The sequence below is a fragment of the Myxine glutinosa genome, chromosome 9 (genome assembly GCF_964187855.1).
Source record: "Myxine glutinosa chromosome 9, kmMyxGlut1.1, whole genome shotgun sequence".
Taxonomy (NCBI): domain Eukaryota; kingdom Metazoa; phylum Chordata; class Myxini; order Myxiniformes; family Myxinidae; genus Myxine; species Myxine glutinosa.
The window spans coordinates 97,042,236-97,069,419 of record NC_136269.1 but is presented as its reverse complement, the minus strand read 5'-3'; the positions used below and the strand labels follow the sequence as shown (position 1 = coordinate 97,069,419).

At 44.8% G+C, this 27,184-nt stretch overlaps 1 protein-coding gene across 8 annotated transcripts in view; it reads left to right on the top strand.

The window, feature by feature from the left end:
- Positions 1-388: 388 nt before the first annotated feature.
- Positions 389-27,184, top strand: part of LOC137435209 (thymidine kinase 2, mitochondrial) — a 100,717-nt gene continuing 73,921 nt past the window's right edge. For 2 of the 8 annotated variants that reach the window (XM_068128786.2, XM_068128788.2), the window contains exons 1-2: positions 389-888; positions 23,764-23,834. In XM_068128786.2, coding sequence (XP_067984887.2) covers positions 810-888; positions 23,764-23,834 — 150 coding nt within the window. In that variant the 5' untranslated portion in view covers positions 389-809. The other 6 variants (XM_078784546.1, XM_068128789.2, XM_068128787.2 and 3 more) reach the window with 6 other exon arrangements.

The following is a 27,184-nucleotide window of genomic DNA, read 5'->3' as shown; positions in this document are numbered from 1 at the left end:
GCGCCTTCTTGGACGAGCGTTTCCATGTTCGAGAGGACCATGAGCACCCGGGGCCGGTACGGGTCTCAAATCACCTGCTCCGATGCCGCTTCACCGCCGTGGAGGAGCCGAGGCTTCGGGAAACATCGCAAGGTGCCGGTTACCTGCGCACGGATTCCCGCGCGCAATGATGTAAACAGGGGCTCGCAGGCTTTATGATTACACGGCAGGTTGGTTCTGTTGCGTCGGAAGTCCACAGTCGGGGATGCAACCAGCGGGTATTTAATGGTGACCGATCGTCACAAACGACGCTCGGAAAGATACGCCGCGGCGCCGGTCGACGTCTCCTCTGATTTATCCCATATCGCTCGAACCGAGGGACCCTTTGGTGTTCGCCGCTTCTAAGCACCGCCCACTCGCAGACGCGGCGATCTGATTGGCCACCTTATGCTCTAATCCGCCCTTTTCTGACAGGTTGCAGCGGCGTGCGAGAATACCGATACCTTTTGACACCTCTGCTCACCTCGCTATAGAATGAATATGTGACCGTACGTTTTTCGCTAGAATTATATTTATATCGTCTGGTTAGTGGTTATTAAACCCGCATCGCGTTTCCCAAAACAAACCATCCACGTGATTCTCGATATTCAGAATGGCAGAATGGTGTGGGAGGAGCGTCCGCACGCTGATTACGCAACCCGACGACGCGCTACGTTCTTCCTGATGACGCTCTACGTTCTTCCTGATGACGCGCTACGTTCTTCCTGAAGACGCGCTACGTTCTTCCTGATGACGCGCTACGTTCTTCATGATGACGCGCTACGTTCTTCATGATGGCGCAACGAAGGATCTGCTGCTCGCTCTTGAAATCGGTTGTTTCGCTTCGCTCCAGGGTGGACACGTTTCGAGGTAAAGCGACGTCACGTTGAGCTGCTTTTTGTTTAATAGGTCTAGTTAATGTGATTCGTTAATGAGTGCCGTGCATTCGCTACCGGTGTACGTCAGGACGTGTGCTGCGCACGCGTGCGGCGTTCTTTACCACTACCACTACCAGTTGTGTCGTTTGGCCCTTGAATGGCAAACATTTGGAGATTCAGATAGGTATGGTGGCGATGATGGCACATTCATACGCTTTGGTCAGAGACTAGAAAACGGCCGGAAAATGTTGAAAGTCAATGAAAAAGAAACGTCAGCATGAGGTGGGACCACAGCCTGAGAGTAAAGGTAAACTAGAGCTTCCAGGGAAGCAGAACTCAACTGAACTGACTGGACAACTTTAAAGTAGGTCAGTTGTCTGTACTAGATTTGACATGCGATAGCAACCGACCTTGTGTGGTAAGAGTCTCTCACACACCAAGTTTGATCAAAATCCATAAATATTTGTGGACGTTAAAGTCTTAACGTCGTTTCGGAGCTGAAAACAATATGGCGGCCATTTTGTGACGGATCGGGTTGGAATGCAATAGCAACCTACCTTGTGTGGTAAAGGTTAAACATTCTAAGTTTGATCAAAATCTGTTAATATTTGTGGACGCTAGAGTGTTAACATCGTTTTCATGACCAAAAACAAGATGGTCGCCTAAGTCCACCATTTTCCAACGGATAGGGCTGAAATATAATACCAACCTGGTCCTTGGGGTGAGGATGCTGCATGTCAAGTTTGATCAGAATCGGTTGATATTTGTGGACGCTGGAGTGTTAACGTCGAAAAGTTAACGGATGACAGACGACGGACGCTGGAGGGTTCAGTATGTGATGAACTCAACTGGACGGTAGTTCAGTTGAGTTAACAAGTGGAGTGAAGAGTTGGTCCAGAAGTAAAGCACTGAGCACCAGGGGCGTATCTACGGAAAATAGCGCCTATGGCAAGCACTGAAATTGCGCCCCTGTCCAAACATCTGACACCCATCTTTTAGATAACTTTACCATAAAATCAGCTCAAATGTACAAGTCAAGCTCGTTAATCCTTTAATTAACAAATTATGGCACTACATGAAAATTACAACTGCACCTTCCTTGCTTTCACTGATGCAAATTGGTTCATGATGTGCTCAAAGTCAGTTTTTTCAGTTTCTTCTCTTTCTACACTCAGCAAAGCAAGATCACAGAGTCTGCCTTGACCCGTGGAGGCTCTCAAATACAAAAGTATTAGTTTTAACTTGCTGAATGATTTCTCTCACAGATGGCGATGGAAACTGCGATGGTTAGCATTATCTGAATAGCAATGCGAAGATTGGGGAAGACGCTCTCATCTCCATACTGAACAATTAATTCGAGAAGCTCTTCAGGTCTTGATATTTTCATGTTGGCCCGGCTTGATAGCAACATTCTGCAATCCAAAATTTCTTCATATAGCTGCTGTCCATCAACATCAGAGCTGTACAATTCGCCCAAATTTTCGCACTTCTTCTTGAGGTCGTTACTGTCGGCACCGTAACACAGTCCCTCGACGTCGAGAAGGAACCCAAACTTGGCGTCGGTGTCGTGCAAACGAGCGAACCTTTCATCCATTTCTCTGTGAAGACGATCGAGTGTTCCCTTCATGACTCTTTCCATTTCCTCCTTGGCTGTTAACCCAGCGTCTCTCGAGTTCTCATCAGCCATTCGTTTCTTTCGTCTCTGACGTTTCAACTTCAATATTCCATTCTTGACAGAGACCGAGTCCTTCTTCAAGTGACTCACTGACCAACACTTCTCTTTCATCATCAAAATGATCTCGGAGGGCTTTCAAATCTAGGGCAGCATCGTGGAAGTTCATGCTAGGATCCTGCAGCCTCTTTTGAATAGGGTCAATGTGAATGAGTACTTTGTTCCAAAATCCTAGCAAAGTCAGAAAATCGTAACTCAACATGCGGTTATACAGCTGCCTTGCGTCACTTCTTGTTTCACTGGTCTCGTTTTCATTGTCTATCATGTCCTGGAGAACTTGAAGTATCTCCTCAAGGTACTTGTTGACGGGCTTCACTGCTTCTGTCCTTGCACTCTACCTGGTTTCGGACACCGACTTAACAACCACAGGCACGGCGTTTTTGAGTTTTTCCCAGCGCTGTGTTGAACGAGAGAAGAACACGTAGAGAGCTTCGATGGTTCCAAAAAAACGTGACCATCATTGTATCCTGTGTGATAAGCCGAAGAGTGAATGGAATAGGCTTGATTCGTTAGGTCACACAACGTAGGCTTTATTCAGTGAGAACAGTACAGCCTGTAACAACACAGAAGCATAGCTGGGCTATTTTCACAAAAAGGGACAAATAACGGTAAAGACACAATCTACTTCTGTTTATGTTTTAAAAGTAAGAAATCAAGGTAAGATGATTTTATAAGTGTGTGATATTGGTTGTTTTGGGGCTTCACTATAAAATAAACCACAACTTAGATAATAGGCCTCCTTTATGTCAGAGTTATCGATTAAATTTACATCATTTGTCTTTACCGTTATCATGGAAAAGTAGAGATGGCTAATCTTCACATCAATTTTATTGTATGACTGAAAGAATATATAGAAGTAACAACCATGTATTTATTTTAACAAACTATAAATCAATTAAAAACTAATATCCGTTTACATAGTTAAATTCTAAATGACAAATTTTCGATGTCTAATGCGATGTTTAACATTAGAAATTGGACATTGTCTTTACCGTTATCAACTACCTTTGAATTAAAAGTATAGTTAATTTAATATGGGATAGAGGGAGTTACTATTGTTTTAAAAAGTCCCAGGATGTAAAGCATCCATTTAGAAAAAGTAGCAGACAGGAAGATCAGCAGATGGTCACAGAAATAGGCAAAGTCTGTTGATGTCACACAAATTGCTTGTCTTTACCGTTGTTAATGAAACTCTAAATAGGGGTAAGTAAATATTAAAAAGAAGAATTTAAACAAATAAACAACCTTATATGAAGATTATGAACAAATTATATTATGCATTTCAGCTATACAGGATCTTGTAGAGGATTGAGTATGTCTTTACCGTTATCAGAATATGTCTTTGCCGTTATAGAACTGTTATAACGGTAAAGACAAAAATGTAACGGTAAAGACATCAGACACATTTTTCCAATGATTTTACATAAAATAATTTGTTTAACTGTTGTTGAAAGCTGGTCTGGCCTGATGGCATCTAGCTAACAATGGCTGCATGTCTTAATTTCACTCATGAGACCTAACTTTATGTGGTTTTGCCTAAAATGAAATATTTTGCCAAAGGAAAAATTTTGTTTCACTACAGTAGACTCGTACTTCCAATCTAGGAAACTGCATGTTTTAATCTTTTCATATGCAGAATTTCAGACTTTTCTTCTTCATTTGCGTGATCAGCCCATAATATATATGGTATACACTATCACCACTAGGCACCTCACGCACCTGTGTTAACATAAAATACAATTCAATCAATATGTTGGATTGTTGGTTCAGCTCATATATAGATGGTTTAATTGTGCTGTTCACAGTAAAATTGTAACAGTTTGATTGAATCTTCTATTCACTTTTTCTAAAACTATTATTTATTTTCTTTTTCAGTAACCTGTGAACTGTAAGAAAACAATATGCCGCCAAAGAAAAAGTCAAATGCTGAAGCCATGAAGCGCATTCGGGCACGCATCAAGGCTGATCCCGTTGCTCACGAAGCATACAAACAACGGGAGCGAGAGCGTTACCAGAGAAGAAAGGACGCAAAAACATATCCTACCATTAGGGATAAGAGCCCAAGAGTGCAGCGAGCTATGAGAAAAAAGTGGAAACTTGAAAAGCGGGCGCAACGAAAGAAGGGGAATGATTCTGCTGAACAGGAGCTAAATGACATCATGCCTCCTCCAAGTCCTTTACCTGAAGCGAGAGATGAATCGCTGCCTCTTTTTGAACCCCGTTCCTCTCATCAGAAACGAGCAGGTCGAAAGAAAGTAAAACGAAAAAACAGACAAGCTTACAGGACAATTGCGAAAAATAAGGCGACAATTGATCGACTTGAAAAACAGGTTCGCAGTCTCGAGAAGAAACTAACGTGGGCTCAGAAGAAAGAAGAAATAGTCCCAAAAGAACCGATGGACACCCATATGTTTGCTGAGTCTTCTCCAGCCACAAAAGCAAATACCCTTCTTGAGTCTGGTAATGTAAGGAATGTAAGGAAACAGTTAACCTATGGGTTTGCCTTGTCAGCTGAGGTAAGGGAAAAGTTGAAAGCAAGCAAAAAGAGACATAAACCCAAACAGGTAGTGCATAGAATAACATATGGCAAAATCATGAAGAAATATAGGCTGATTGAAAAGGCCAAAAAAGAAATGAATTTATCAGGGAAAAGTATAAGAAAGGTGAATGAAACAGCTTTTGGTTCCTTTCTGGATTTCAAACGAAAAACAAAGGAAAATAAAGAAGTTGCTGAACGCGTGAAGTCATTCTACCTGCAAGATATTAACAGTGCCCCGGCATCTGGCAAGCGAGAAACTATCACACGGAACAAAGATAAGAAGCAAAAGAGATACTTATGTGACAGCCTTCTAACACTTCATGATAAATTCCAGGCAGAACATGATGTGAGGGTTTCCTACACAACATTTACAAGACTTAGGCCTTTTTATGTTGTTGCTCCATCAATCCATGAAAGAGATACTGTGAAGTGCAGGATTCATAGCAATTGTGAATTGAAGTCAAACAAGTTGCATTCTATGGGGCTTTTGGTACATAAGGACCCATATCAACTAATCAAGGGCATTGTATGCTCTGTTCACAATAAGGCATGCATGTACCTGGAATGCAATCAATGCAAAGGTAAATGGGGGGATATGTACACAGGAAAAGAAAAGTCGTTAACTGAAAAGGCATCTTATTTTGAATGGGAGAATGAAAATGAAGAGCGACAAAGTGCTAAAGGAGAAACTATCATCGTCAAAGTTGTAAACAAAAATGTGAAAAACAACACAATTTCTAACCTTTGTCAATTGTTTGAAAACGATTTGAAAATATTTATGCCACACCAGTTCAGGATTAATCACCAATGCAGAGCCATCAAAAACCTCAAAGCAAATTTGTCCGAAAATGAATGTGTATTGCAAATAGATTTCAGTGAGAACTATGCATGTAAGGCCACAACAGAAGTGCAGTCCATGCACTTTGGTGGAAGTAGAAAACAAATAACATTGCATACTGTTCTGGAAAGTTTGGAAATCTGTGAAATTACAAGAAAGCCCCATGGTGACAGGTGATCAAAGCACTGATGAGGATGAAAATGTGGAAACCTTGGATACATCAGATAATGTCAGTGGTGATGGGGATTTGGATTGGAAACCACCTAAAAATGAAACAAAGTCTAAAAGAGATTCCAAAGAGACCAATGCACAATTTACGGAGACTCTTCCACAAAATATGCTTGAACCTCACGCTTACTACGCTGTCTTTTTTCATCTTCGCAGACAGAAGAAAGGAACATTTTATGTAGGGCGCTTGATACAAACGGATGGAATGAGGGCAGAGTTGAAATTTTTGGAGAAAAAGTGTGGGAGTGATAAACATGAATATGATTGGCCCCGCAGAGATGATGCGTGCACGGTTAAAAACAGCGACATTCTACAAAAAGTTGCATTTTGTGGCCCACCACCTTTTATTTTGGACAAGGGTCAATACAAAATAATACAAGAAATTGTTCAGAATTTTGAGGTTCTGTAGATGGCTTTCATTAATTCTGAGGGGTTATAGTGTGGTGACGGGTTATAGAGTGGTGATGGGTTAAAGTATGGTGATGAGTTAAAGACAAGAGTATCCTAGAATACTTGTACATTAAACCTTAAAAAGCTTTTATCTTTACTGTTTAATAAAAACCATTCATTATGCATTACTGTAACCATCAGTGCTAATTACTGTTTGAATGAGAACATGAATAATAATTCTAATCTATTGATTCCAGATAGCATTAAGCTCTGTAAACACTTATTTTGTGACTTTCCTGAAGGAAAATTATATTGCACAAGCCAGTAAAGTTGAAAGAGGCAATTATGCCCAATTTTATTTTGTGACTTTCTGATTATTCATGTTCTCTGATTATTCATGTTCTCTGATTAATTCATGTTTGATTCTGATTCATGTTTGATTCATTCAATTCTGATTATTCATGTTTGTTTTGTGATTTGATTAAAATTCTTTACCGTTTCATCCTTACTATGTAGTGTTTTCTTTTCCATTATGCTAGTGTCTTTACCGTTTCATGGTTAACGGCAAAGACAAATGATAGTGTCTTTACCGTTACATGGTTACAGGTAAAGACAAATTACATTTTTATAAAATCATTTATTTTTGAAACCATCAGTCATCTAGCGTGGCTGCTTGGTCAAATGTGTTATTAACCATGATACTTTAGAATAAATGTACTACAATTGCAATAAATAAATAAAAATTGATACCTTGTCTTTCCCGTTATTTGTCCCTTTTTGTGAAAATAGCCCAGCTAAGTCTGTCGCTTAATACAACAAGCAAAATAATACTAATAATAATACTACATACCTAAGCATAACAATCCTACATTAATAAATTAACCAAGAACATAACGATTATTATTAGTCCTACCGTAATTATCATCCATCCACACGGGCCCATGCAGCATCCATCTTGAATATCGCAATTCACTACGGGTAATCGCAAGACCCGGATATACAGTCACGTGAAAAAGTAAGTACACCCCATGTAAAGTTTTGACTTTTTCAACATACAGCTATTTGATCTTCATTTCAACAATATTGATAGATAAAGGTGATATAATATCACAAATATCATGAAACATTTACATTTTGTACTTCATTGTATAATTTAAATAAACATAAATGCAAATTTTGCATGTGGAAAAAGTAAGTACACCCCTACATTTATCACTACTTCAAATACCTAAAATTAGAATCAGGTGCACCAGCTCTGATGCAAATGATTAGAACATCGTTAGAGAGGATCTTGGAGGAACCTGTCTTATTTAAACCTCAGCCATTTAGTTTGGTTTGCTCTTTGTTGTTGCAGTGTGCGGCGTCACCATGCCTAGATCAAAAGAGCTCTCTGAGGCCTTCAGAAAGAAGGTTATAGATGCCTATGAGTCTGGGAAGGGATTTAAAGAGATCTCCAAACAATTTGAAATCAATAATTTGACTGTCCGGAAGATCATCTACAAGTGAAGAAGATTCCAAACAACTGCCAACTTGTTCAGGCCAGGTCGCCCCAGCAAGTTCAGCCCGAGAGCAAGACCGCAAGATGCTGAAATAAGTCTCTAAGAACCCCAGAATGTCATCACGGGACCTACAGGTAGCTCTTGCCACTGTTGATGTCAAAGTGCACGAATCTACCATTAGAAAGAGGCTGCACAAATTTGATCTACATGGGAGGTGTACCAGGAGGAAACCTTTGCTGTCCAGAAAGAACATCAGTGCAAGACTAAAGTTTGCCATTGAACACCTCGGCAAAGACCAGCACTTCTGGAACAATGTGCTCTGGACAGATGAGTCAAAGGTAGAGCTATTTGGCCACAGTACCAGAAGACATGTTTGGCGAAAACTAAAGACAGCATTTGACCACAAGAACCTGATACTAACTGGAAAGCATGGTGGTGGAAATATTATGTTTTGGGGCAGCTTTGCTGCATCAGGGCCTGGGCAGCTCGCCATCATAGAATCCACTATGAATTCTTCATTGTACCAGAGGGTGCTTGAGGATAATGTGAGGCCATCTGTCGGAAAGTTGAAGCTCAACTGAAGGTGGACCTTGCAACATGACAATGACCCTAAACATACCATTAAATCCACCAAGGAATGGCTGAAGAGAAAGAAATGGAGGGTTCTGGAATGGCCAAGTCAAAGCCCGGATCTAAATCCCATCGAGATGTTGGGGGATTTGAAACGAGCTGTGCATGCACGAAACCCTTCAAACATCGTACAGCTGAAAGAATTCTGCATGGAGGAGTGGGCAAAAATTTCTCCCAGTCGATGTCGGAGACTGGTAGACAGTTATAAGAAACGCCTACTTGAGGTTGTTTCTGCCAAAGGGGGCAATACCACCTATTAGAGCCAAGGGTGTACTTACTTTTTCCACATGCGAAATTTGCATTTATGTTTATTTAAATTATACAATGGACTACAAAATGTAAATGTTTCATGATATTTGTTATATTATATCACCTTTATCTGTCAATATTGTTGAAATGAAGATCAAATAGCTGTATGTTGAAATATGTTGAAAAAGTCAAAACTTCACATGGGGTGTACTTACTTTTTCACGTGACTGTATATAAACCTATGACGCTGATGTTGTTTAGCTATGGGGGATGATTTGGAATGACAATCTATAACATCCTGCTTGGTTGCATGTGCACCCACCAAGTTGAGTGAGTGATTGTCGCAATTCACAAACACTGCCAGGTTGTTTTTCTCACTTATTCTTTGATGAACACCACTTCTGTGTCCAGCCATCACAGCAGCGTTGTCATAGCACTGTGACCGACCATCTTGTAGCTCCACTTCGTCCTTCTCTAGCTGTTTCAAGATGTCTTCAACCAAGCTCTCAGCATCCTTCTGGCTTATCTGGATAAAACCAAGGAAGGACCCTCCAACACGGACTGTTTTTCTCTCAAAATCAACTTCCACGTACCTCACTACTTTTGACATCTGCTCATGGTGTGCCTGATCAGAAGTCGAGTCGAACATGAGACCATAGTATTTGGCTTTACGAATGCTTCTCAGTAAACTCTGGGGAACATTGGATGCCATCATGTGGATGAATTCGTTCTGGACACCCGGTGAAAGATAAGACGTGGATCCAGGATGACTTTCCACACGAGTGAGGTGTTGTTTTATGACAGGGTCAAAGATGGCCAGTAGTTTCAGTAAGCCAAGGAAATTTCCCACATTGGAGTCATCGTCCAGCTGAAGTGACTCCCTGTGTCCTCACAAAGCCAGGTTCTGAATCGCAAGGACTTTTATGCAGTGAATGATTCTCGTCAAGATATCACGCCACTTCTGCTTTTCCTTCTCAATCTGTGACTGAAGTTCTGCGTCAATAACTCCACTGTTTTCAGCTAAATTTCTTTCCATTTCTTTCCACTGTGTGAAGGACTCCTGATGATTCTTAGCATTTTCATGAACACTAATCCTTTCAGGTACTTTCCACTGGTTGAATCCACTTTCCTGCTCCAATGAGGATTGATGGTCTGACCGGGAACGGGAATAGAGAAGACAACAGATACAAAATGCAGACTATTTAGAAGGGGAATAGACCAGCCATGAGCAAGTCACTTCCTCACCATGACCATTTCCCAATTTCCTCTTGAACCAAGTTTTGTTCATTGAGCGGTTATTTGTTGGTAGGAAAGGCCCTTCACTGTTCTGGAAATACTTCGAACCCAGCTTTATTATTTCTGTTCTCAACGCATCAGGCAGAATTGCTTTTCTAGTATCCTTGTCGAACTTCAGAAGTCCAATGTCATGCTGTTCAATCACTTCTGGTATGACAGTTCGAGGCTCTTCGACACCATCCAGTTCACTAGGTTCAGCGTCGTCAGGTTCAATCTCGTCAATAAACTCAACATCACCACCACCACCACCATCGTCTTCCCCTCCTGTCATGTCTACGTTCTCTCTGGCAGCTTCACTTTTAATCTCGTCATACTTGGATTTTCTGATTTGACTTCCTCCTCGGCTTGACGCATTTGTACTTGATCCACCTTCGGATTCTAACAAACTTGGAGCACGTGCAGGCGACTCCATGGAACGTGTCGAACAACTTGTTCCGGGCTTTTCAAAGAGGGCATGAAGAACTTGCTCGACTTCTTGGCTTCCTCCGTCTCCAACTTTCGTCTCTTCCGTCCTTCAGCTCCACTTTCCTTCTTCATCGTGAAGAAACGTTTCATGGTCTTCTTACACAATGCTCTGAAATAAGGAAATGGCACTTTTAATAAGAACATTAAATTTCACAGATTTTGCACAAAATTCTCGACTACCTCCCTAGTTTGCGCAGGAGAATGGTCTTACTGCCAGTTGGCACTGAGCAGTGGTGCTGTGAGGTATGTGGTCATGTAGATCCCAGCACTGTATTTTTACCTAATAATTTATATAAGTGGTTTAACAATCTTGCCATCCTCGTGCTTCTCACCCATGATAATCAAAGACAGATCATACATCTGAAGAAAATTCTTTTTTCACTATCCGAAGATGGCTTGTCTGACTTTAATAGAAACTGCTTAGTGGCGCCCCCCTTCAAGTGGCGCCCAGGGCATGTGCCATACTGCCCATACCTTAGGTATGCCACTGCCTAGCACAGGTGACAGGTATATTACATTCAGATGGTAGTTGATGCAAGAAGCCAAGGAATGGTCTCCCTGCAGAGGTGGTGACAGCAGAATCAGAAGATAGATTTAAACTGGAATTGGATCGGTGTTTGTAAACATTTGGGATGGAGTGCTACATGGATGTTGGCAGGAATGGTAGGTACAGTACTATACAAGGAAGGAATCGTAAGGAAATTTGACGCAGGAGTCCATTCACCCCATCATGCCTGCACAACACCAAATTAAATATATCCGTCAAAGCTAATGGCCTAAATCTAAATGGGGAGAAGGGGCGGGGAGGGGAGTGGGGGTTGAAGGGAGGAGTGGGTTTGAGAAAAGTGTGGCAGGCTCAGGGACATCAACAGGATGTGAAAAATAATAAATAGTCCCTGAGTGGGTTGACTGTCATCTAAAGGTTGGAATTCAGACCTCTGCTGATTTGTTTGTTTTTGGATGGGGAGGGTGGGTGGGTGCTGGTAGCCCTCCTGATCCCCTGGGAACCCCCATGATCCGAAATCGGAAAATAGAACCCTGCGAGATTGTGTGGGCTATCGAGTAGAAGGGCTGTTTTGGGTTTTAGAGCAATCGGTTGGTAAATGAGGGACTGGTAGAGATCCGAAGTTTTGGGTGTAACCCCCTTTTGGAGCCCCCATGAACTGAAATCGAAAAATTGAAGTGCGGGCTACTGTCTTGTATTCATGTGTCAACTTTCAGAACAATCAGCCGGGTGATGAGGGAGGAGTAGCAAAAAGTTACCAGACATCCCAACATCATGACCCATTTTATATTGTTACGGAACCCAACGTCGGCCTATGGTTCCCCTTTGAGGGGGGATTAGTCCCCTCGCTTGTCACTGACCGACGTGGTCCCTGAAGCTGCACCGCGACCTCCGGAAAGGCTGGTGAGCAGCTTCGTTCATGACCGCGGATAAGATGGTAATTTGCCGAGCGGATGGCAGCCGCGGCCCGAACCGTTAACAAAGACTAACCCGATTCTGAATGTTGGCCAAATCGTGCCACAGGTATTCAATTTGGAAAAGACAAAGACGACGGATGTGAAGAAGAAGAAGAAGACAAGAGGTAGGAAATACGAATATGATTTATTATTACTATTTACAATCAAAAGAAACCAAGGAGAAGGAAGGATAATAAAATAAAGGCAGAAAGAGGGACGGACCAGAAGGACACATTGAAACTTAGCTTACCTATTCAGTCTTACTTAACCCAGGACAGAACAAACAAAGACGGACTCACACGAATGGGGAATGGAGGCAGGAACGATTGGCTGGAATGGTTTGGGACGGCAGAGAAGGGGAGGAAGGCACGGAGCTGGCTGGAGCTTGATCCCGCACGGGCCGTCCGGCTGGACCTCGACGGCCACCGATGCCACCGCAATCTGGCTCCCGTGGGGTAACGGGTCGAAGCTGCCTGGTGGAGCCCACGCTGCCTGGTGGAGTCAACGCTGCTTGTGGAGCCAAAGCTGCTGGTGGAGCCAAAACTATGGGTGGAGCCAAAACTGCTGGTGGAGCCAAAGCTGCTTCTCTGGCTCACCTCAGGACGCGTCTCCCTTCTCTCTCCGAGGGCTCGTCTCGACTCATCTGCCGTCTCTAGCGCAACTCTCGGTGGGGGCTGATGCAACGGGTTTTATAACCCCGCCCACTTGAGCCATACCCACTCATTCTTGGTTGGTCGTAGGGGCTTCTTGGCTCCACCTCTTGATGACGATGGGTGGGCCATGCCCTTCTTCTCCGAGTTGGAGCACATGGGCAATGGCGGCGAATGCAGTTGGCAATAGAGGCTTTGTGAATGAAAATGAAAGGGGATCTACCTTATTTCACTTGGTGCAATGGAGAATGTCAACTAGTGGGAACAGAGCCTTAACCTACACAGAATAAGGAAATAACTACCAACAAGGAGGAAATCTATGATTGGTTAACATGATGGTATATGACCTAACTAAGGGACGCCCTTTGACCTTTATACACAGAATGGAGGCAGGAGGGTGGTCTTTACAATTCATTACACAATAAAAAAAACTCAATTCTCATATCCACAACACTGCACCCTCCTCCTCTTAGGCACGTCCCGGGCCTATTACTTTTACTTTTAGTGTGGCACGTAGGTGTAGTTCCCTCTACATTTAACCTGACCCTGAGTGTGACAGTTTTAAAACACAAATAAGTATGTCCCCCTGCTCCATTGCACCCTGCTTAACAGACTCACGCCCACAGCTAACCGAATTGCGGAATGGTCTTCAAACTATACATGTACGATGTACGATACGATTCAAACTATACAAACTATACATATTATTTACAGTTACTCTATTTTATTTACAAAACTAACCCAGGATCTGTGATTGTTCTTTTGGGGGGGGAGACAGTCTGCTCTGCATCGACGCACCAGAAAGCACCCACAATGCACCAAAACACCATCAAGCACCAATCGGTGCACAGTCATCATAGTTCAATAAAAATAACTAAACAAACCCCTGGTGCCGGTCTTGCTCTTCGGCTCCCTCTGCTGGCTAATGCTCTCTTCCTGATGTTGTCATCTTCTTTGCTGGTGGCCTATTTGGACATAAAACTTGCACAAAACGTGTCCATTGCTTTTATTTATGGCCCACAGGGCCGACTAGGGGTGGTTCACCTGTGGGGCATAGATGCCCTGTGACCAAGGTCCGCCAGCAAGGTCTCGGGCCTTCATGGCTGGTTCCAGCAGAGGGGCCATGCCCCAACCCATGGGGTCCATCAGTGGTGCTTAGCCACAGACATGTGGTCCATAAGGTGGTGCATCGATGCAGACAGCTGTGGTTGCGAGAGTTTCGGGCACACAATGGCGGACTCCCGCACGCTCCCCTCGGCGCCCAGTGGCGCACAGTCCTCGTGTGGGAGACAAGGGGGGGGGGGGGGAATACAGGTGAGCGAGGGGTAAGGTCACAAGGGTACACATCAATAAGGCAATGCAAAACGAGGTGCGTACGGAGAGCGAAGTGAGAAAGCTCGTCCCTACCGTACGCCCCCCCACATGTGACCTACACTACCCTTGCCCTTACCCCATATGTACAACAATCTACACATTACAAATTTGTCACTACTGTCTCGTCTTCCCCATATTTCCCCTATACCAAATTCGTCTTCACTCACACTACTTCAAAATTTGCCATCACCAATTCATCATCAATCCTCATAAGGAGGGAGAGATGGAACACAGCACAATGTCACACCCACGTCATGATGCGTCTCACATTCCAAACATTTGCACAATAAAATAATAAAAACAACCATGGCATGGTGTGGAGGTATGTCATCCCAGGTGAGTGGATGCAGATGGTGCGAGGAGATCTCCATCCTAACTACCTTCTAAATGACTTTAATACACTTTACACTACCCGGGGTCTTTTCCTGCCAAACCATTGGACAACTTACTCTATGCGGTTTTATGAACCAAATTCCCATTGACCAAACTGTGGTGCTTATCAATTTGGGGTCTCACTCCCCTGATTCATCTCCCGGTGCCCTTGCACAATTTCCGGGCTGAGTCGTGTAGCTCTCCCAGCAGGTCTACCCACCTGCACACCTCCACCACTGCAGTTGCCACCCGAGCTTACCTAGCTCCTCACCCTAACCTATCTAATTGGGGAAGGCCCCTCCTGGCTCTGTCACCCCTCGGTGCCCTCTGGCACTGGGCTACCCGGGTCCGTCCTCCGGATCCTCGGGCCCCATCCACAACTCTAACGGCTCCCAGAGCCCACCTGCGGCCTCACCTGGCCGACATCCTCACAGTGGTGGAGTGCCCAATCAACTACACATACTAACAGGCTACACGCCCAGCCATTTCCACGACACTAATGTACCCATCCAAACTCCATTCTTCCACACGCACCACAGATGCCAATATCCAACCACAATTTACCTGTACCCTCTACCTAACTCTTACACTACCCTCCCTGGGTATTCGTGATGGGGTCCATCCTCCTTTCCCCCATCCACACCTTCGCACCATCCACTCCACTCCACAGTTTCCACCATACTCACTCCACGACCATCCATTCCATACTCCATGTATTCCACACAAACATTCTCCATTCACCTGCAGTTGCACACCTGTGCAATCTTACCTGGTGCCAGCTGCACCCTCCTTCCTCCCTGGACCATTTGGTCAGCACAACTCACAATCATTTACTCATACCCTGCTCAATACACTTTCGATACTCAAACACACGGCATAATCTCATCTAACTACTCCTCTCTGGAACTTGCGCTTCCCAGTCGCCCCTTTAAACTATTGCGCTCCCTCGTCATTATAAGCCAACTACCCTCGCTATGTCCCCACTACCGGTTCAATGTTGCTACCTAAACCTTACCGTTACCTATGGTCAATCTCTAAGTCCCTACACACGATATCCTAACCCTCCCGGGCTAGTTTTCACTGCCAAACCCCATAGCTATTGCTCCTTTGCCCCCTCTGTGAGGGATGGCAGAGTTGCCATCCCACCACATCGGGTATCTTCCACTATCAATTTTGCTCTCCAAATTCCAACCAATCAAAAATTTTCTATCCCAAAATTTCGAATCCAAAAACACTATCACCATCATCACAGTCCACTATATCCTAGCCTCGGTGCGTCATGACATCATTAATCTCGGCTTCGTAAAGCCGAGCAATGAACGCGGGTTGTTTGGTCGCCTGCAGTTGGATCCGTCCGGCATTCACGATTCTGGGGAGGAGGCATGCTCGGGCCGAGGTTCCACGCATCATCGCGGCTCGGAACCTTGCAGTCTCCGGCCCGACGACCGAGGCTCGCCCAGTCGGAACCCCGTCCCCGCCACCAGGGGGCACCGTCCGCTTCCTCCTACTCGCCCTTGAACCGGACCGGTCGCCTCGCCCGACAAGGCCTGGACTCGACCGTGCGGGGCGGGGCCAGGCCCGAATCGTGCGCGAAGCTCCGAAGCGGGGCGACGCAGCATCGATCCGCGCGAGGCTTCGCATCCAACAAAGCGCTCCGCGCACCGAGCGCCCGCTATCCGTCGCCCTAGCTGCTAACCCGGTCAACGTCGATGCTTCACTTGCATGCTCACACCACGTGACCCGTTTCACACTCACAAAGCCCGGCGTTCCAACGCCGTTCGTACATTCCACACACTCCGTCCATTCCACCAACGCACTCCCTGTTACACACCACACCTCCCGCGCACTGTCTTGCGCACTCTCCTCACTCGGTACGTACTCCGTACCACTCACCATGGGCGTGCACTCTTGCATCCACCCACTACCGCGCTCCGATGTGCTCCCTCGCACTCGCGCCACAACCAACTCAGGTGTGCTTTCTCGCACACCCTCGCCGTTCATCCCATACGTGCATCCTCGCACCCGCTCCACCACCAACTCACTCCTCGTGTCACACTCCGTACACCCCGACGTGCGTTCTCGCTCGCACTCGGTTTCACTCCCACACTTTATAACACACCCACTCGCCGACGCACACTTTTTCCTCACACGCGCGCCATTTCCACTCACACGGGACCCTTCACCAACGCCCGGGTGCCATTTTGACCCCAATCGCGCGACAATTCTCTTCGCGCCAAACCCCCTCTTACAAAATCTCCCGGTACCACATACAGCCCGTCTCACCTTCGGGGTTCTTCTTCCTCCCTGCACCAACACCTGCAAATCTTTATAAGGATTAATGAGCACAGCATCGTGATGTGAGCACGGACTTTGTTCATAATCCATTTCTCCCTTCAATTCCCGGGCTACCTCCGTCGTCTTTTCAATTTCAACTATACCCACCACTACTTTTTCTTTATTCGCCTCAATGACCGCTGGCTTTAATAAAATTTTCTCTCCTACCTCAGCGGTCGCCGGCTGCCCCATACCCCGGGTCGCGATCTCTATACCCGTCATTGTACCCGCGCTTTCCTCCGCCTCGCTCAACCAGCGCTTCTCGACCCGCGTTACCTCCTTGTGCACCCCTGGGACCTGCTCGTTCAACCCGCGGTCTCTGTCCCTCTCCAACCCCTCATTAATTTATTTGGCTTGGCCAACCATGCCCCCCAGTTTGTCCCCTAATCTGCTTCCGAATCCCTCAAATTTGCTTCCGAGTCCCTCCAATTTGCTTCCGAGTCCCTCCAATTTGCTTCCGAGTCCCTCAAATTTGCTTCCGAGCCCCTCAAATTTATTGTTCAACCCCTCTCTTAATTGCTCACTGTCAGCCCTCCTTCTGTCTTCCATTTCTTCACCCCGACTTAACCATAAGGGTCCTCATTTCAGCCAGAAATAATTGCATGTCTTCCACCGTTGGTACAAAGGGCGCGGCTCTATTTGGTGCCGCTGCAACCACGTGCGTGAGGGCGCCATTTTGTGCACCTGATTTCCCCACAACCACGTTATCATTTCTCTCCATTTCTTCCCTCTGGTCCTGGGTTACCCCTAACCCCTCTTCTAGTTCACCCACCTGCATCCGATCACCTTGATTGTTCATGGCACGATTTTCAAATTTCGGATTTTATAAAACAAAATTTCGGCCGCTCTTAATTTGAGCGCGCTAAGCGCTTCAGGTCCGTATCTCGCTCCCGACACCAATTGTTACGGAACCCAACGTCGGCCTATGGTTCCCCTTTGAGGGGGGATTAGTCCCCTCGCTTGTCACTGACCGACGTGGTCCCTGAAGGTGCACCGCGACCTCCGGAAAGGCCGGTGAGCAGCTTCGTTCGTGACCGCGGATAAGATGGTAATTTGCCGAGCGGATGGCAGCCGCGGCCCGAACCGTTAACAAAGACTAACCCGATTCTGAACGTTGGCCAAATCGTGCCACAGGTATTCAATTTGGAAAAGACAAAGACGACGGATGTGAAGAAGAAGAAGACAATAGGTAGGAAATACGAATATGATTTATTATTACTATTTACAATCAAAAGAAACCAAGGAGAAGGAAGGATAATAAAATAAAGGCAGAAAGAGGGACGGACCAGAAGGACACAGTGAAACTTAGCTTACCTATTCAGTCTTACTTAACCCAGGACAGAACAAACAAAGACGGACTCACACGAATGGGGAATGGAGGCAGGAACGATTGACTGGAATGGTTTGGGACGGCAGAGAAGGGGAGGAAGGCACGGAGCTGGCTGGAGCTTGATCCCGCACGGGACGTCGGGCTGGACCTCGACGGCCACCGATGCCACCGCAATCTGGCTCCCGCGGGGTAACGGGTCGAAGCTGCCTGGTGGAGCCCACGCTGCCTGGTGGAGTCAACGCTGCTTGTGGAGCCAAAGCTGCTGGTGGAGCCAAAACTACGGGTGGAGCCAAAACTGCTGGTGGAGCCAAAGTTGCTTCTTTGGCTCACCTCAGGACACGTCTCCCTTCTCTTTCTGAGGGCTCGTCTCGACTCATCTGCCATCTCTAGCGCAACTCTCGGTGGGGGCTGATGCAACGGGTTTTATAACCCCGCCCACTTGAGCCGTACCCACTCATTCTTGGTTGGTCGTAGGGGCTTCTTGGCTCCACCTCTTGATGACGATGGGCGGGCCACGCCCTTCTTCTCCGAGTTGGAGCACATGGGCAATGGCGGCGAATGCAGTTGGCAATAGAGGCTTTGGGAATGAAAATGAAAGGGGATCTACCTTATTTCACTTGGTGCAATGGAGAATGTCAACTAGTGGGAACAGAGCCTTAACCTACACAGAATAAGGAAATAACTACCAACAAGGAGGAAATCTATGATTGGTTAACGTGATGGTATATGACCTAACTAAGGGACGCCCTTTGACCTTTATACACAGAATGGAGGCAGGAGGGTGGTCTTTACAATTCATTACACAATAAAAAAACTCAATTCTCATATCCACAACACTATGTTCATCTCCTCGGGAATTGAGATGAGATGACCTAAAAATTGGAATTTCTTTTTTTCGCTTGTTACATTTCCTTTTTCCCGGGGAGGGAGCGGGGGGGGGGGGGAGTGGGGGGACATGACGTCATGCCTGGAGTTTGCAAATAGGCACATGACAGTCTTGAGAGCATGGAGAGAGATTCTGTGGCTTGATGAGATGAAAATTTAACTCTTCTGCCTGCATGCAAAGCGCTATGTTTGGTGGAAACTGAGCACAGCTCATCACCCATCTAACACCGTCCCTACCGAGAAGCTTGGTGGTGGCAGCATCATGCTATGGGATGCTTTTCAGCGGCAGGGACTGGGGGACATGTAAAGATGGAGGGAACAATAAATGGAGCCAAATACAGGCAAATAATCCTTGAGGAGAACCTGCTTGCAGGTGCACAAGACTTTAGACTGCAGCGAAGATTTACGTTCCAACAGGACAATCACCCCAACCATACAGCCACATCAACACTGGAATAGCTTCAGAACAAGAACGTGAATGTCCTTGAATGGCCCAACCAAAGCCCAGACTTGAATCCCATAGAGAATCTGTGGAAAGACTTGAGGATTGATGTTCACCAACGCACCCCATCCAACTTGACAGAGCTTGAGCAAATCTGCAAGGAAGAATGGGAGAAACTCCCCAAATCCAGATGGGCAAAGCTGTTAGACATACCCAAGAAGCCTCAAAATTGTAATCAATGCACTTCTACGAAGTATTGACTCAGGGGGTTGAATACTTATGTACATTGGATATTTCTGTATTTCTTTTTTTTCTATTTTGCATAAATTTCTAAAACAAAAATGTGGGCATGGGTGTGAATACTTTCTGAAGGCATTGTACACAATCACCCATCAGTACTCGAGGTACCTGCCTATGAGTCCTGCCAATAGTAATCCTGTAGCCCTTTATCTCCAATACTTCCAGGTACCTTATGTAATTCCAATTTAAACTTGCCTACTGTTTCTGCTCCCACTAACTTTCCATGGAGACCATTCCATGCATTATCTACTCTCTGAGTGAAAGACCCCTGTCATAATACCGTCTTGACTCTCGTCTTCTTCGCTCTCAGGCCCCAAGTCCTATTTCTGTCTATTCTACTGAAAAACTCTGCACTTATTTTTCTTAAACATCATCACATCCCCTCACAATTGTCTCCTTTCTAGTGCAAAATATCCTGCCTCTTTCAGCTGCTACTCATAGCTTAATATAGGCCCAGGATCAATGTAGTTGCTCTACTTTGTACCCCTTCTATGGCAGCTATGACCATCTTCTGATGTGGTGACCAAAATTGCACACATTCCAGATGACTCCTCACTAAATTCTGGACAGAGCTAGCACTACCTCTTGTGATTCATAATTTATCCCTTACAAAAATCTTTTTGTATACGTTTCGATTTTTTGTATGGAAGAGCGGAAAAGAGGAAACGCCAACAGCAGAGTTGAAGTGAGAGTGAGATCAAGGAGAGGGGGAGAAGGACACATGGGGTGAGCAAGCTCCACAGAAGCTGAATTAAACACAGAAAGAAGAGGAAGAGGAAGGGGGAAGTGGAGATGAAACAGAAAGGGAACAAACTAACCAACAACTTCCAAACAAGAAAAGGTGAGGGAGAGGTGGGTAGACACACAATAACCTGGAAAAGTACTTGGCAATGGGTTTATCTGGAATTCTGCAGAAGGGATGCGGTACCATTTTTTCACAAGAAAGTCAATCACACCTGTTTGATGGAGGTGTAAAACTCTGTCTCAGGCGTCGCTCCAGAATATACCAAAAATGCTCGATTGGGTTCAGATCTAGTGACTGAGAAGACCATGACAAATAGACAACATCAGTGTCATGCTCATCAAACGATTGGGCGACCACGCGTGCTCTGTGGATGGGGGCATTGGAGGGTCTCCTCTTGAAACCATGCTAGTCATAATTATAGACATCCAGGCCTGTGCAGCATTTTTATGCATGACCCTAAGCATGCTGGGATGTTATTTGCTTAATTAACACATGTTCAACACCTGTGTGGAAGCCATTACGAGGTGTTCCTTATTTACCCAGTGTATCCATTTTTTTTTTGTCCACTACCTGTATGTGCTGTCTGTTTGCCTCCTGCATCATGCTACTTGCAAAATCTATCACTTTACTTGGAAATTCCTCAGTGTGTACATTCTCGGGTACTACAGCATATGGGTCAGAATAGCGGTTGGGCAGAGAGGTGAGAGAGCAGAAATATCAACCCTAGAAAATAACTGGTTAAGGAAAAAATTCAAAGCCACTAATCTGCCTCTGATGAACAAAATTCTGACCCTGACATTTGGCTTCTTGACATGAGATTCCATGACGTGAGGCCTTTTCTGTGAAGGCAGTTATGGCAAGTGGTCTTAAGATGCGCAGTGTCTATCGTGACACCATCCTTCAAAAGTGAAGGAACAGATGAGCATGTTTCAGAGTCGGATATCACCAACTGCCAATATGTTTTGGTGATTGTGAAAGACCTGTGAGTTGGGACCTCAGGTGGCTTGGCACTGAATTCTAGTTTGATTGAAGTTGTAAATGCAATGGTTATATGAACTCTGCAGAGAGATGGCAAGTTCCCATCTGTGGAGTTCACTTTCCAGGACGATTTTCCTGATTGCATGTATCGTTGTACCAGGGACAAGATGTTGGGCAGGGTACCCAGAAGGATGAAGGTATAAATTGATGGAGAAAAGTTAGTCGTTTGTTGAGAAATGAGTCCCAGGTACTGTCTGTGTCTTGAGATGAAGAGTTAGTGGACCAGTTGGCGCAAGGGATGGTGAACTGTAGGCCAGGCCAATCTCCCCAATTGTACTGCCAGACATGGCGGCGCCCTCATAGATCCCTGAAGATCACCAGGGAGACTGATCATTCACCATGAACTCACCTGTACCAGCCACACAATTTCTAACATGAACGGCATTAGGTAGAGCGCATACCGCCACCAGGCGGAATAGTTCACGTTTTGTAACCCACTGGTAGGCCGGACTTGATCCGGACTTGAATTGGCTTGTCACCTACCTTATCAATCTTGTCATCTACCCAACACATCCACCTTGTTTTGTCATAACTCACACATAACTTTTTGAAATACCATGCTGTATACTGTATATCGTTTTTGGTCCCATCTCTCACTGGCGAAGTCGCTTAAAACATTCTCATATCCAGATCCGCATCCAGATCTTCACCAAATCGAATCAATTCTTCCTTGTCACACACCCAACCTGTCCACCAAATTTCATCTGAATTCATCCATAATTTTTTGAGATATCTTGCTATATATTGTTTTTAGTCATATCACTCAGTGGTGAAGAATCACGTCAAATTCTCTTATCCGGATGTGGATTCGAATCTTCACCAAGATCTCGTAATTTTGTCTTTGTCACGCACCCAACCTGTCCACCTAATTTCGTCTGAATCCGTCCACAGTTATTTGAGATATCCTGTTCACAAACAAACAGACAAGGGTGAAAACACAGCCTCCACCCACCTTTGGTGGTGGAGGTAACAAGAGCAGGCCAGGGACTAGATTATCTGGAGAGTGGCACATCTCTTGATTCCGCAAAGTCTCTCTACCACCTACAAGGCACAATGCAGGAATGTGACAGAATACTCCCTATTTGGCCTGATTGGTGTAACAACAAAACATTTGAGCTTGACAACATCCATTAATATAACAGCCTGCTTTATTGGATGAGAGATAGTGGACTGGTTAAATATTTTCCCTCTAAATATATAATCAGCATGCCTTGGCTGCAGTGCGTATTGTATATTAATTGCACTGCAAAGCAATTTGCCATGGATACTTGGGCAGCATATCCTAAACCCATGACGTCCACCATTTAGAAAAAAAAACAAAGGGCAGCAAATACATGCGAGCACCATGATCTCCATGCTCCTCTCAAGTGATATCCTATCTGGACTTGGACAATTATTGCTGTTCTTTCAGGGTTATTGAATCAAGATCAAGCTCAATAAGAAACTGTCATCTTGCTGCTTTGCAGGCAGCAAAGGATGGTTGACGCCATCCTTTGGAGGGTGCATTCGGCCAGCTCACTGGCATTCAATTCTCTAGTGCGCATTGTAGACGTCATGGTACCTTTCAAAAAGGAATAGGCAATTGGGTGGTGGTATACTGCCCAAGTTCCAAATTCTCGTAATCTACAAGGAGCATTACAGCAATGGTGTTCCGATGCCTGCAGAAATGATTCAAAGCAGCATGCAGGTGTTCATGGACACCGATGAATGGGAGATGTCCAAGGACACCCCCATTGATTTGTACATAAAACTGAGTTTACGGAGTGGGCTGCGTCCAGTCTGCAGCAGAGAATGACCAACCCAAATAGCTGGACTATGGATTTCCCTTGTGTTGGATTTTGTCTACCTGACTTGCCTTGGGATTTTGGGCTTTGGTGGGCATAAAGAGACTGTTTAACATGGCCTCCTTGCCTACTTGCATTCACCTGGCATCTCGATGTTTTTTGAGATAAACAATTGGCGTGCCAGGAGTGTAACATATAAGATTAACTGTTGCATAGTTGAATTCATTGATTATAAAATAATTGTTTTTATCCTCTCCTGCCCACTCCTCATTCCCACTGCGTGTAGCTGTAAAAAGATGCTTTCTGGAAAGTTCATCTTCTAACGGAGGAGGAGGTGCATCCAGCAGAAAGCTTGTGGTAAGGCCTGGCTTTATGGTTTGTAAGTTGTTTCACTGACATTTAGCCTTTTTGTTTTTTTACCACACTGTACCATGATATGTATGGCAAAGTTGCCATGGTGCATCCATGAATAGATAATAATGGTAATTGATAACGGAACAAAATGTGATCATTTCTAAAGTCTTCATTGATACTGCAGTAACAACCAAAAGACTTTAGGTCTTACTATAATATTTGTTACCTCCGCCACTGAAAGTGGACTGAGGTTATCTTGTTACCCCTGTCTGTTTGTCTGACTGACTGTGAACATGTATCTCAAAAGGTTATGGACGGATTCGGACAAACCTTGGTTGACAGGTTGAGTATGTGAGAAGGACAAATTGGTTCGATTTAGGTGAATATCCGGATCCGGGTCCATGTACAAGAATTTTTTAATTTCCAAGTGATTATTCATCATTGAGAGATGGGGCCAAACACGATACATAGCACGATATAACTTAAATCGCCAGCAATGATAAACATTTAAAGCCCTGGCAACCATATAAAATGTGACACTGTACATCAGCATAGGGATGTTTTCTCAAAGAAGGACCCGACATTAGTCCTAAAATTTCTCAAGACAGTAGATATGATTAAATAATGTAATCGGAAGCTATGAAAATTGGATACAATGTTGCACTATGGTTAGACATTGGTTTTGTTGCCGCTTCTTTGGTCAAACTTGAAGTTTAAATTCAGTATTGATCACCATTAATATGTCTGCCAGTGTGTACATATCCTTTAATACAGATCATTCTTTCTCAGATCTAATGCAATCTCTGTGAACTATTTCAACTTGTTTTCTTATTGTATGATGTGTTTTGACATTGAGGTTGAACTTCGTTGTTGTTTTTTTCTTATATACAATGTTGATGCTTGTGGACGAGTTGGAGCACAGAACGGATCAGGACATAACAGAACAAACACGAGAATGGCTTTCGATAGAGCACATACAGTGCATTCAGAAAGTATTCAGACCCCTTCACTTTTTTCACATTTTGTTATGTTGCAGCCTTATGCTGAAATCGTTTAAATTCTTTTTTTTTCCTCATCAATCTGCACTCAATACCCCATAATGGCAAAGAGAAAACAGGATTTTAGAAAGTTTTGCAAATTTATTAAAAAGAAAAAACTGAAATATCACATTGACATAAGTATTCAGACCCTTAACTCAGTACTTATTTGAAGCACCTTTAGCAGCGATTACAGCCTCGAGTCTTCTTGGGTATGGCGCGACAAGCTTTGCACACCTGGATTTGGGGATTTTCTGCCATTCTTCTCTGCAGATCCTCTCAAGCTCTGTCAGGTTGGATGGGGACCGTCGGTGGACAGCCATTTTCAGGTCTCTCCAGAGATGTTCATTTGGGTTCAAGTCAGGGCTCTGGCTGCGCCACTCAAGGACCTTCACAGAGTTGTCCCTAAGCCACTCCTGTATTGTCTTGGCTGTGTGCTTAGGGTCGTTGTCCTGTTGGAAGGTGAACCTTCGGCCCAGTCTGAGGTCCTGAGCACTCTGTTTCAGTTTTCATGAAGGATATCTCTGTACTTTGCTCCGTTCATTGTTCCCTCAACCCTGACCAGTCCCTGCTGCTGAAAAACACCCCCACAGCATGATGCTGCCACCACCATGCTTCACTGTTTGGATGGTATTGGGCAGGTGATGAGTGGTGCCTGGTTTCCTCCAGACATGACACTCAGAATTGAGGCCAAACAGTTCAATTTTGGTTTCATCAGACCACAGAATCTTGTTTCTCACAGTCTGAGAGTCCTTTAGGTGCTTTTTTGCAAACTCCAAGCGGGCTTGCATGTGCCTTTCACTGAGGAGAGGCTTCCGTCTGGCCACTCTGCCATAAAGCCCAGATTGGTGGAGTGTTGCAGTGATGGTTGTCCTTCTGGAAGTTTCTACCATCTCCACAAAGGATCTCTGGAGCTCAGCCAGAGTGACCATCGGGTTCTTGGTCACCTCTCTTACCAAGGCCCTTCTCCCCCGATTGCTCAGTTTGGCCGGGTGGCCAGCTCTAGGAAGAGTCCTGGTTGTTCCAAACGTCTTCCATTTAAGAATTATGGAGGCCACTGTGCTCTTGGGAACCTTCAATGCCTTATGTAGGAACCTTATATAGACAGGTGTGTGCCTTTCCAAATCATATCCAATCAATTGAATTTACCACAGGTGGACTCCAATCAACGTGAAGAAACATCTCAAAGATGATCAAGAGAGATGGGAGGCACCTGAGCTAAATTTCAAGTGTCATAGCAAAGGGGCTGAATACTTATGTCAATGTGATATTTCAGTTTTTTCTTTTTAATAAATTTGCAAAACTTTCTAAAATCCTGTTTTCTCCTTGTCATAATGGGGTATTGAGTGCAGATTGATGAGGGAAAAAAATGAATTTAAACGATTTCAACATAAGGCTGCAACATAACAAAATGTGAAAAAAGTGAAGGGGTCTGAATACTTTCTGAATGCACTGTACCTCTGGCAGGCTGAACGGTTTACATTTTGTATCCCACCGATAGGCCGGGTCTGGATCCAAACCTGAACCAAAATCGAATCGGCTTGTTCTTGTCACCAACCCAAGTCGTACACAAAGTTTTGTCCAAATCCGTCCACAACATTTTGAGATAACGTGCTATATATCGTTTTTAACCCATCTCTCAGACAGAGACAGAGACAGAGACAGACATGGCACACCAACAGCAGAGTTGAGGGACAAAATAGAGGGAGACTCTGTCTGCATAGGTCTGCATGTCTGTCTGCTTAGTTTGTGTACAAATGAGAGCATTCTCTCAAAACTGTACAACCTATACGAAACAAGTCAGTTTCCCCACCTTGCTGGAAGTTGGCTTCGGTTGTATTTGCATTCAAAGGCTGCTGGGGAGAAATCTGATCCATTCAACTATTGACCGATCAGCCTTTTCTTTTCTTTTTTCTTTTTTTGGATACAGGGTCGAGGCTCGTGAAAGAGCTAACATTTATCACACAAAAAAAATCAAACAGACACACAAAGTATATAATAAGGGTAGCGGTAGACAAGATGGGGAGAGAAGGGAAAGCACACAAACAACATTTGAGAGCAGGGACATCAGGAGATCTGTGGGAGGGAGAGGGCTTGGGGGGAGGAGGCGTGGGAAGAGTGGGGGAGGGGTGGGTCAAGTATAAAACACAAGGACAACAACAACATGCATTTTAAAGACCATTTTCCCTGCTAGAGCGGGGGTTAGCCTTGCGGTCCCCATGACAATCTTCTCCATTTTGCCCTATTTTCTGCATCTCTCCTTGTTAACCCCCTTGCCCGCATTTCTTCTTCCACCATCTTGAGCAAAGTCTTTCT